The 11,013-nt window shown below is 52.8% G+C and overlaps 1 protein-coding gene across 6 annotated transcripts in view; it reads left to right on the top strand.

The window, feature by feature from the left end:
- Positions 1 to 11,013, top strand: part of DRP2 (dystrophin related protein 2) — a 49,351-nt gene that overhangs the window by 16,971 nt on the left and 21,367 nt on the right. For 3 of the 6 annotated variants that reach the window (XM_075896731.1, XM_025178654.2, XM_075896730.1), the window contains exons 2-3: positions 3,415 to 3,562; positions 10,193 to 10,326. In XM_075896731.1, coding sequence (XP_075752846.1) covers positions 3,461 to 3,562; positions 10,193 to 10,326 — 236 coding nt within the window. In that variant the 5' untranslated portion in view covers positions 3,415 to 3,460. Of the gene's footprint in view, positions 1 to 3,414; positions 3,563 to 6,050; positions 6,213 to 10,192; positions 10,327 to 11,013 lie in introns of those variants that run through there. The other 3 variants (XM_075896732.1, XM_075896729.1, XM_025178655.2) reach the window with 3 other exon arrangements.

Raw genomic sequence — 11,013 nt, 5'->3', positions numbered from 1 at the left:
GGAGAATCTCTCCCTGGGCGCACATGCAGTGGCAGGGAAGGCGTTCAACTAGCAGGGCTGTTGCTTCTATTTCCAGCCCCACCCATTCTGCCTCTACTGAGTCCGAAGGGTTTTATTTCCTTAGGGTGTTGCACGGAGCGGGTGGGGTGCTTTGCATGACCCAGATCACTCCCATCTCCACATAGCCCCTGCCTCCCCTTTTGCCTCAGAAATCCAGCTTCTGTCGAAAGTGGGATGGCCCCCACCATTCTCTGTCAATACAGCTGCCGGGGAGCCTGCAATCCATGCATGTCCTAGCTCCAGAATTATCCCCTGACCTCCCTGCAAAGCACGGCCGTCCTGTGCACAGATGCTGCTCCAAAAGCAAAGAGCAGGAACGGATGGCAGGCATGGGCAGTCAGGGCGCACTGCATACTCCAGCAGAGGGGTGTGGAGGAGCATCCGAGCCCCTCGTCCTGCAGCCAGACTGAACGCAGTATGGACTCTTTCATCAGCGCTGTGACCCGGATCGTCCAGCTACATCACATGTGCTGAAAGGGAGTCTCAGACTTTCAGCCCCATTCTCAGCTTTGCCACCCAGCCTGGCCCATCAAGGGATGAATTTGGGGGAGCAGGAGCCGTCCAGGCCCTTTTAGGAGTTTGTGAGGAGTGTGTGCAGGGGATGCGGGAGAATCTGATATTAGCAATTGTGATGCATAAGGCATAAGTCATCCATAGTTTCACTGGAGTTACACATGGAGTGGTTTGCAAAAGCCCAGCAAATCTGCAGATATCTGGGGTTTATTGTGCAGATATGGATATTACTCGCGCAAGAAGCCACGAGTGTAGACACACCCTTAGTGTGTGTCTGTGAGACTGAGAAAGGGAGGGAGCAAACGGAACAGAGGCCTGCGAATGGGAGAGAGAGACTGGCTATAGCCGGGGGACTTTCTCTTCGTCCAGTGCTGTCGGAATATACTGCCGCCTTCTGTCTGAGAACCCGTCAGAAAGCTCCTCAGTGTTTCCAGGTGGGACTGTGTGTGAGAGCCAACCACCCCAGGGAGGCAGCCATGCTTTCTGCCAGCTGCCTGGCTTCGTCTTTCTCACACACCCCTTTGGAAACTGCCTTGGGGTGGCTGTAGGGCTGAGGACTGGAGCGGGGTTCTAATTTCTGTAGGAAACCCGACTTAGAAGTGGTAGACCTGGAAGGGGGCCGAGTCCCTCAGCGCCGCAGGGGCATACGCATAGGCAACACTTAGCCATCCTTGTCTGTACAGTGACCTTCTGGAGTGCCGCGCTGCACAGACGTGCCCCACGTGACGTTCACATTCGTTGTCCATTTAGCCTCAACACGAGTCCCCTCACTTTGTGCTCTACCGCTCTGTTCCTCTCGTGGCGCTGTCTTGTGGTGAGAGATGTGATTTTTTTTGTGCTTTGCCCAGCAACTTGCTTGGGAAAATCATTTCATTTCTGTGTCTCTCCACTTCCCCGTAGCTTCTTGTAAAACCGGCACGTCAGTGTTGTGCGTTTGGATGTATGTTTGTAAAGTATGTTGGCCTCCTCACAGGAAAAGTGACATGGAAGGGCAAGTGCAATGATATAAGCTGGGGCATTTCCAGGTGTCCCCCTTGAACTTTTCCCGCTTTAGCAACGGCCCCAAACACATGGAAGCTGTAGGTTTGGGACCTGATTGTAGAACGGTGTCCTCTCTAAAAGAAGAGTTCCTCATCTCTCAGCTACTTTGCTGCCTAAACTGAAATTCAGAAGCAGAACAGTGGCTGGGAGAAACAGGTCAGGGACCAGAGTTAACCATTTTAATGTAATATACGTTATAGATGCCTTTTACTAGGAGCAGTAATGACCCATGATGTGGTGTGTGTCTACGTATCTTCAGGGGTTATATACAGACTATATATAGGCCAGTCCTTTTTATGCATGTAAAAGTCTGTGTAGACATACATACATATATATATATATATATATATATATATATACACACACACACACAAGTGGCTACGTCTAGACTGGCACGATTTTCCAGAAATGCTTGTAACGCAAAAGTTTTCCATCTAGATTGGCATGGACGCTTTTCCGCAAAAGCACTTCTTGAGGAAAAGCGTCCGTGCCAATCTAGATGCGCTTTTGCACAAAAAAGCCCCGATCGCCATTTTCGCCATCGGGGCTTTTTTGTGGAAAACAAATCTGAGCTGTCTCCACTGGCCCTTTTGCGCAAAAGTTTTGACTTTTGCCCGAACGGGAGCAGCATAGTATTTCCGCAAGAACACTGACAATCTTACATGAGATCGTCAGCTTTTGCGGAAATTCAAGCGGCCAGTGTAGACAGCTGGCAAGTTTTTCCGGAGAAGTGGCTGATTTTCCGGAAAAACTGGCCGGTCTAGACACAGCCAAGTCTGTATATAACCCCTGCAGATATGCAGACACACACCACATCATGGGTCATTACTGCTCCATATATGCAGGGGTTATATACAGGCTTGTGTGTGTATGTGTATATATATACACACGTATACATACACAGACTTTTACATACATAAAAAGGACTGGCCTATATATAGTCTTTATGTAACCTCTGCAGACACACACCATATCATGAGTCATTAGTATATACTATATGGCTATGTCTACACTACGTGTTTTGTTGGAAGAGGCAATGCAAATGAAGCGCTGATTAGCATTTTGTCGTGCTTCATTTGCATAATCTATTCCAATCCAGTTTTGCGCAAGAGGGTTTTGTGCAAAAACATGCAGTGTGGACGTGTCCGTTTTGCGCAAAAAACACTTTTTGCGCAAGATCTTTCTGCCTCTCCTATAATATCTGCCTCTGTCCAGAGCTCTCACACATGGTTTTACCGTCAATTTTCCTTCCAAACACGGGATGCATTTATTATTCCTGCCCCTTGGAGGGGAACTGGCAGCAGGGCTCCTAGTGCCCATGGCAGCTTTCCCCACTAAACGCTATGGCTCCGTCTCACAGCCCAAAGAGAAGACACTCGTGCGTGCTGGTAAATCTGTGGAACTCACAGGGTTTTGTCAAGGCAAATTACTTATGAAAAGGAGTAGAGGTTTATATGAGCAAGAAAATAGCATCTTCAGGGAGACAAGCTGGAGGATAAAAATGACGCAGCCTTTCAGCCCTCATGCTTCAGGACAGACGCTGATCTGGCAGATGGGACCAAGAAGACTTTTCCCTCCATGGTTCAGTATTGTACAAGGAGTGCATTGCGTGTGTGTGTGTGGGGGGGGGGGGTATATGCCTTTCTGAGAGGTATCTAGGACTGGCCACAGTTGGATGCAGGCTTCTGGGTCTTTGTTCTGTCCTCCTATGGCGAGATCTAGTTTTCTCCCTGCAACTCAGCCAGCTCTCCTGAATGATGGGACCTGAGAGCTGACCCAATGGATTTCACCCTGTTTCAGGTGCCCGTGCCCAGAGAAGTCTCCCTCCCCATGAACCTCCGTGCTGATGCAGCCGATGGTCATGCAGGCATGCCCCTACACGCTGCCACGATGTCGTGAGCGGCGTACAGTGGAGCAGCCACGTCCCAGCAGCACCGCCCAAGCTCAGGTAAGCGTGCCAGGGCTTGCTGGCAGTCGCACGTCGCCTTCTTTTTTTTAATTCAGAATTTTAGTGAGAGTTGCCAAACTTCTGTATTTATAGCAGAGCGGCACCTCCTACATTCCCGGGGCTGTTATTTCCTCTGTCTCCCCCGGTGCCTGCAGAGAAGAGGTGGGAAATGTGTCCCTGCTGCTCAGAAACCAGAAGGCAAAGGGAAAAAAAATCCAAGTGTTTTTCAGTCTCCTGATTTTGACCCTGATCTTTGGGTGATTCGTTGGGGCCTGACTCGTGATCTTTGAACTCTGGGGGTTGGCGATACTGGGTGTTGGGACTGTGGACTCTATTTCCCTTCGGCCCTTTAGGTCAGCCCAGGCTTTGGGTCAGGGGCAGGCCTGTGCTAGTCCTGGCTGGACAGGCTGCGCCCAGTAGCTGAGGGAGTTTCAGCCGTGTGGCCTGCGTGTCCCTCAGACACTGTCAGTGGTCACTGGGTGGGTGGGTGTTTCTCTTGCAGTTCTTGTGCTGAGCAAAGCCTCGGCCAGCAAGTTGTCTCGCCTGCAAACGGGGAACGAGCTGTTAACCCAACAGCCACGCCAATGGCGCAGAAATGCTGCTGTGCTTGTCTGATCTGGAGGTTCAACAGAGGCTCTGCCCTTTCCCTCCCCGTGTGGCTGAGGAGTTCGGGACCCGCTCCCCGCAGCCGAGTGGTGCTGCCCTGCATGAAGCAAGGGCCTCTCTGGCCTCCGCGTTCCTCCTGCTGGCTCCAAGGAGCTCGGTGAGACTGAGTCTGGGGCTGGAGCCCAGCGCCGTGTGTTCCCGCTGCACTGCAGGGAGCTCTGGGGAGAAACTGTGGGAAGTGTGAGGCGCTGGCGTCTGTCTGAGCCGGTTCCGGGGCTGGATGCGGGGCTTGCAGATGAGCCTGTGACGATCTGAGTCAGTGGGGAGGGGGTGGCTGCGGGCAGCTGTTGCCAGGAGTGTGTGAGGGGGTTAACAAAGTACGCAGGCTGGAGGGAGAGGGAGAGCAGAGTGAGCAGCCTGCCCTGACCATGCTGAGGGGGTGCCCATGGGTGCCGCGGGGCACTGGCTCTCCTTGGGGCCAGCCGGGCACAGGAACGGGAGCGTGAGGAAGCAGGGAAGCAGACCGAGGCGAGAGCGGCCTCGGGGACACTTGCAGCAACCAGCCGCTGCTCTGGAAAGAGGGTGCCCGAGGTGCACTCGCCACCCATAGTCACCCACCCATAGTCGCTCCTGCCTTCTGTGCTGCAGGGCCAGGGCAGTTAACCCCCTGCACAGGCAGCATGCCAGGCCACCAGCTTGCAGGGCAGCGAACCTACCGGCCGCCAAGGCCCCCTCCCTGGGCCGGGCCTTCCTCAGCAGGGCTGCTGGCGTCGCTACTGTCCTGGCCTCGGAGCGGACTCCTGGCTGGCTGGGGGAAGGCGAAGGGCGAGGCCCCTGACTGCGAAGGGCAGGGGGGAGAGGAGGGGCCCGACGGCAGGCGCGCAGAGAGAGCGAGAACGAGAGAGGGCGCGATACAGGGCGCTTTTCATCGGGTTCCCGTAGGTGGGACGGAGCATGGAAACAATGCCGAGCTGCAGCCACTTCAAAGGGCTCCGTGGGAGCAGACGGGGCCGGAATCCTTCTGGCAAAAACAAGATGTTTTCCCTGGACGTGGAGGGGTGTGCGCCCGCCCAGGAATGTTGATGTTGACATGGGGGAGCCCCAGCTGCGAGGGCGGGGAATGCTGAATCTACAGAGGGGCTTCCCTGCGGCTCCTCAGGCGGGCCCTGGCCAGCGCTGTGATGCCCACCTCCGCTGAGGCCCACCCGGCGAGCCCCTGGCTTGTCCTGGCGCCGTGAGCCAGGGCCCACCCTTCCCCCGAGGCCTGGGCAGGGTGTCTGGGAGTAATCGTGGACCCCTGTGGCTCGTTCAGTGGCACCTCCCTCTCTCCTTCGTGAGGGGCGTTTCTCGTTCCACCCCCTGCCCGTCCACACACCCTGTCCTGTCAAGGAGCTTGACTCTCTTCCCTGACGTCTCCACTACAGTGGGGCTCAGCCAGAGACCCAGATGCTCCCCGAGTTGGGGCGAGTTTTCAGGCCCCTCGACGGACCATTCCTTCAGGACCCCGTCCATTGGGGATTAAACTCTCAGATCCCGCACTCCATTTCCAGGAGCCAGATGGCCCAGGGGCCGCTGCCTTATTACTCTGCCGAGCGCTGTGGTGTCTGTGGTCGGGGCTAGCTGTGACACGCTGTCCCCCCTCGGTGCCTTTCACAGGCGTGTGCACACAGGGTGACTCCTGGGACCCCCGGCCCCCCACACCCAGACTGCTGCCGTGGCACCCGCAGGGGTTAAGACAGGTTGGAGGGAGCTGGAATTCCACCAGGACAAAGCGATGATTCACTGGCGCAGCGGCTGCCGCCGCGCCTCCCTCGGGATTCCTGGGGGGTCAGTAAACAGGGCAGCAGCTCCTCTCAGCCCTCCCGTCCTGCTCCTCGCCCGCCCTCTGGTCCCTTCCCCTGCCTCGCTTCCCTGGGCTGCTGTTGGCCTTTCTCCTGCTGCACGCTGCCTGGTGCTGGCTGATGGCACTGAGACGAGAGGGGGACAATGTTCTCCCCTGTGCAGCTGCCGAGCAGCCACCCCTTGGATCCCTGGCTCTGCACAGGTAGGGGAAGCTTCAGAACCTCCGCGCGTGTCTAAAAATAGCGCTGTTCAGGTGCGTCTCATTTCCGGAGGGGGAAGGAGCCAGCCAGCCGGCCCCCTCGGCCTTGCTTTCCCGTGTTCACCTGCAGGGGCTTTGTTCGGGGAGAGCAGGCGGTGCACATCTGGCCAGTGCCTGGCAGCTTCCACTCGGGCTCATTCAGAGGGCACAGTGAGTGGCAGGCATTGTGGACTTCTAACCTTTTCCTAAAGGTTCTGGAGAGGATCCGGCTTCCTGTGGGGGGTTATCCATGCAGTCCGCTAGAGCCCTCAGCTGGGCTGTTGGCCCTAATCCCTCGGCAATCCCCCTGGGGTCAGAGAAGGTGGCTTCTGCCACACGAGGCTCACCTACTTTGGCAGCGTGAGTATTTGCCCGAGAAATGTATTGACTTTCAGGATGCCGGCAGCAGCTTTCGCTTGAATGATTTATGATCGGCATGTCTCGGATTCCTCTGTACTCTGTGTTTGATGGTTTTCGGGATGCTCTCTGGAATGACGTGGCAGATCAGGGACAGAAAATGAAATGGCCCCCCCACTGTAATCATTAAGTACCTCCCTACCTGGAGATACAATATGATGGGGACTAGTTTAGCTACAACTACTCAAGAGAGAGATCTTGGAGTCAGTGTGGAGAGTTCTCTGAGAATATCTGCTCTGTGCAGAAGCTGTCAAACAAGCAAACAGAATGTTAGGAAATATTTAAAAAGGGATAGAGAATAAGACAGAGAATATCTTATTGCCTCTCTAAAACCATGGTGCGCCCACATCTTGAATACTGCGTGCAGATGCAGTCGCCTCATCTCAAAAAAACGTATATTGGCATTGGAAGAGGTTCCGAAACGGGCAACAAACATGATGAGGGGTTTGGAATGGGTCCTGTGTGAAGAGAGATTCAAAAGACTGGGACATTTCAGCTTAGAAAAGAGGAGACTAAGGGGGGATATGATAGAGGACTATACAATCATGACTGGTGTGGAGAAAGTGAATAAGGAAAAATTATTTACTTGTTCCCATAACATAAGAACTAGGGTTCACCAAATGAAATTAATAGACAGCAGGTTTAAAACAAGCCAAAGGAAGTTTTTCTTCACGCAGCGCACAGTCAACCTGTGGAACTCCTTGCCAGAGGATGCTGTGAGGATCAGGACTTTAACAGGGTTCAAAAAGAGCTAGATAAATTCGTGGAAGATAGGTCCATCAATGGTTATTAGCTAGGCTTGGTAGGAATGGTGTCCCTAGCCTCTATGTGTCCGAGGCTGGAATTGGATGACGGGGGAGGGGTCACTTGATGATTCCCTGTTCTGTTCCCTCCCTCTGGGGCATCTGGCATTGGCCACTGTTGAAAGACAGGATGCTGGGATAGGTGTATCTTTTGTCTGACCCAGTCCGGCCATTCTTATGTTTTCTTGGTGCTTTTCTGGGGAGAAGGGTGAGAGCCCCAGTAATCTGGAAAACCCTCATTGTGATGGATTCTAAAGCCAGAAGGGGCCAGTTTTTCCTTCTATGCCAGTAACTCATAGCATGGTCACCTCCTCTTCCTCCATGCTCCAAACTTACAGGGTGGCTGTGCTGTTTGAAACAACTACCCTTCCCCTAAGAGATGGCTGCACTCATGAAATGATGCCTGTAGGGTATGTCTACACAGCAGTGTTATTTCGGCATAACTAATGTTATGCCGAAATAACAAAGAGCACGTCTATATAGCAAGCCGTTATTTCAAAATCACGTCTTACTCCAATTCCTGTAACCCTCATTTCACGAGGAGTAAGGGAAGTCGGAGGTAGAGTGTTCTCCCTTCAACTCCCTGCTGTATAGACAGCGCCAAAAGCCATATGAAACTATTTTGACTTCAGCTACGCAGCTGACGTAGCTCAAGTTGCATAGCTTAATTCGGCTTTTGCCCTGTTGTGTAAACGTTCCCTTCCAGATCATTTGGAAAGCACTTTGGGACGAAGGTTGCTAATCATTAACTGTTACCACTTTTGAGCCCTGCCAAGACATTAGAAATGTAATTTCCCAATCAAAATGCAACAGCTGCCCACCTGTGACAACTGTAACTGTGTGTTTTGGGAACAGGCAGAAAGTTACCCTGATGGTCACACACCAGCCCTTCCCCATGCACTCCAAATACATGGTGTATGTGTCTTTGTATCCCACTTCAATCATGCCTCCCCCCAGTTGTTTGCTGGTGTGACTGGCAAAGGGACAGTCTTCGCAGTTGTCAGGGGAGGTAGCGCCGTCTAGTGATCAGAACGCTGGTGGGGGAGCCAGGAGATTAGGTTCAGCTCATAACGCTGCAACCCATTCACTGTACGAGTCCTTTCCCTGGGCCGTGCCCTGCTTTCTCCCACCTGTAAACTGTCGATAAAGCTTCCCTTGCTCCCATGAGGTTGAGGGATGTACAGTGCACGGATGAAAAGCACTCCGGCATGCAAATAGGTATCGTGCGAGCGCCTTTCTTCAAGTTACTGGAGTGTGTCTGGAATTGTGGCTCTCCTCCTGAGTGTCTCATGCCTGAACGCTCCTCCTTCTGGAGCGGGGGCAGAGAAGAAGCAGTCTCTGGCATTTGGGTCTCTGGACTGCCAGAGCATGTTGTCACCTGTAGAAGACTGCAGGTGGGAGCTCATAGTCTGTCTTCTGTGGGGGCGAAGGCTTCAAAGCCAGGGCCATTCATATTGTAACAAATCTGTGCTCGCCTGCACCTTCCTGGTTGTCACTGTGCGGCACGCTGGGGCCGCTAGGAACTGAATGGCAGCAGCTGGACTAAAACTAGAGGCGTGTGCGTTTTGCTGCTTCAAAAGCACCAGCTCTAATTGCCTACGATGAATAGGAATCTCCATTAGCTGGTAGGGGTGTGGAGTCTAGGGAAAAAACGGGATCGAGAGTAAGACCGAGAACGTCTTTCTTCCTCTGTATAAATCCATGGTACGCCCACGTCTTGAAAACTGCGCACAGATGTGGTCACCTTAACTCAAGAAAGTTATCTTAGCATAGGAAAAGGTTCAGAAAAGGGCAACAAAAAAGATCAGGGGTTTGGAACGGCTGCCATATGAAGAGAGATTAAAAAGACTGGGATTTTTCAGTTTAGCAAATCGGAGACTAAGGGGGGATATGATAGAGGCCTATAAAATCATGACTGGTGGGGAGAAAGTGAATAAGGAAAAGTTATGTACTTGTTCCTATAACTTAAGAACTAGGGGTCACCAAATGAAATGGATAGGTAGCAGCTTTAAAACAAACAAAAGGAAGTTTTTCTTCATGCAGCACACAGACAACCTGTGGAACTCCTTGCCAGATGATGTTGTGAAGACCAGGATTTTAACAGGGGCCAAAACCCTCCTCCAAAAACTAGATACATTCATGGAGGACAGGTCAATCAATACTTACTAGTCAGGATGGATAGGAATAGTGTCTCTAGCCTCTGTTTGTCAGAGGCTGTAAATGAGTGACAGGAGAGGGATCATTTGATGATTACCTGTTCTGTTTACTACCTCTGGGGAACCTGGCATTGGCCACTGGCAGAAGACAAGATACTGGCCTAGATGGATCTTTGGTCTGACTCAGTATGGCCATTCTTATGTAATTCTGAATCTGTCCAATAGAGGGCAGTGGTTGGACATGTGTGGATGCTGGAATACCAGACCAAGAAAATCTGGGAGCATAAAAGTAAAAACCCCTCATCCCACTGAAGTGTTGTAAATGCTGATAACGTTATTGGTCACGCAGCCAGAACATCCTTCCGGTGCTTTAAATCCTTAACAAAACATCGAGACCATCTGTGATGCAGGCTGGCATTTCAATCTCTGTACAGAAGGTGAATCCAGTACATAAATGTTAAGGGTTGTGCCCACAAACACACAGTGAGTCAGTGGCAGAGGTGAGAGCAGCAGTCAGCCATGAGCTCTAGCCATCCTTTAGCTGCAGTGTGTTTGTGTTTCTGCCTAGGTTAAAGCAGCGGAAGATGGTGAAGGAGCGTCCCGTGTAACCCCGCAGGCTCCCAACAGCGCCTACGGGCCCCAGCTACCCCTGGAGATGAATCTTTGTTGGAACGAGATCAAAAAGAAATCCCACAGCCTTCGGTAGGACTCCGAGCGGCGGGAGCTTGCTGGTTTTCACTGTGCCCTGGGGCTGCCCGTGGGAATTGTTCGGCACAGGCCTTTCGATCTTGTTCTGTGCATTTGCCACCCGAGTTCGCTGTGACTTCGGTGCAGTTTCCCCCGTAAAGCAGAGACAAATCTCTGAGCCACCCACTCCTTTGTTGTACTGCCTGGCGTGTATTTTCCTTCCGTTTGCCCTTGTCTGTTTGTCTCTTCTTTCCTCCTGTCCCTTGATCTTTTCTTCCCCTGCCATGCTTGCTGTTTCTCTGCTCCTCGCTCCATTCCACACTGCCGCTGAGCACGTGCCTTTCCGCAGCCCTCTATGATTACAGCTCCCCAGCCAGCCTCACTGAGAGCTCAGCTGGGGCATGTTCATTGCACTTTGCCTCGACACACACATGCTCCTGGAAACCGTCCCGCTGGCTACGACATACAGCCAAGTCCTTGCCAATATGGGTGTAGCCAGAGCTCCGGCCGTGCCATGTGCATGCACGTGTCTGGGCCAATTCTTCTGACCTCCCCCATCACGCACTTGGGGATCAGAAACCCCTTAAGGGCTTCTTGTTGCCTGCCCCTGGTGACACCAGCAAGGACGTGTAACCCTGAGCCCCTGGAAATCACCCACAGAGGGGGCCCTCTGTGGCAAGCCATGCCAGGGCAGAATCCGTG

Source organism: Pelodiscus sinensis, chromosome 13 (assembly GCF_049634645.1).
Source record: "Pelodiscus sinensis isolate JC-2024 chromosome 13, ASM4963464v1, whole genome shotgun sequence".
Classification (NCBI taxonomy): Eukaryota; Metazoa; Chordata; order Testudines; family Trionychidae; genus Pelodiscus; species Pelodiscus sinensis.
Note: the sequence above shows the minus strand (reverse complement) of the source record. Positions and strands in the feature narration are given on the sequence as shown.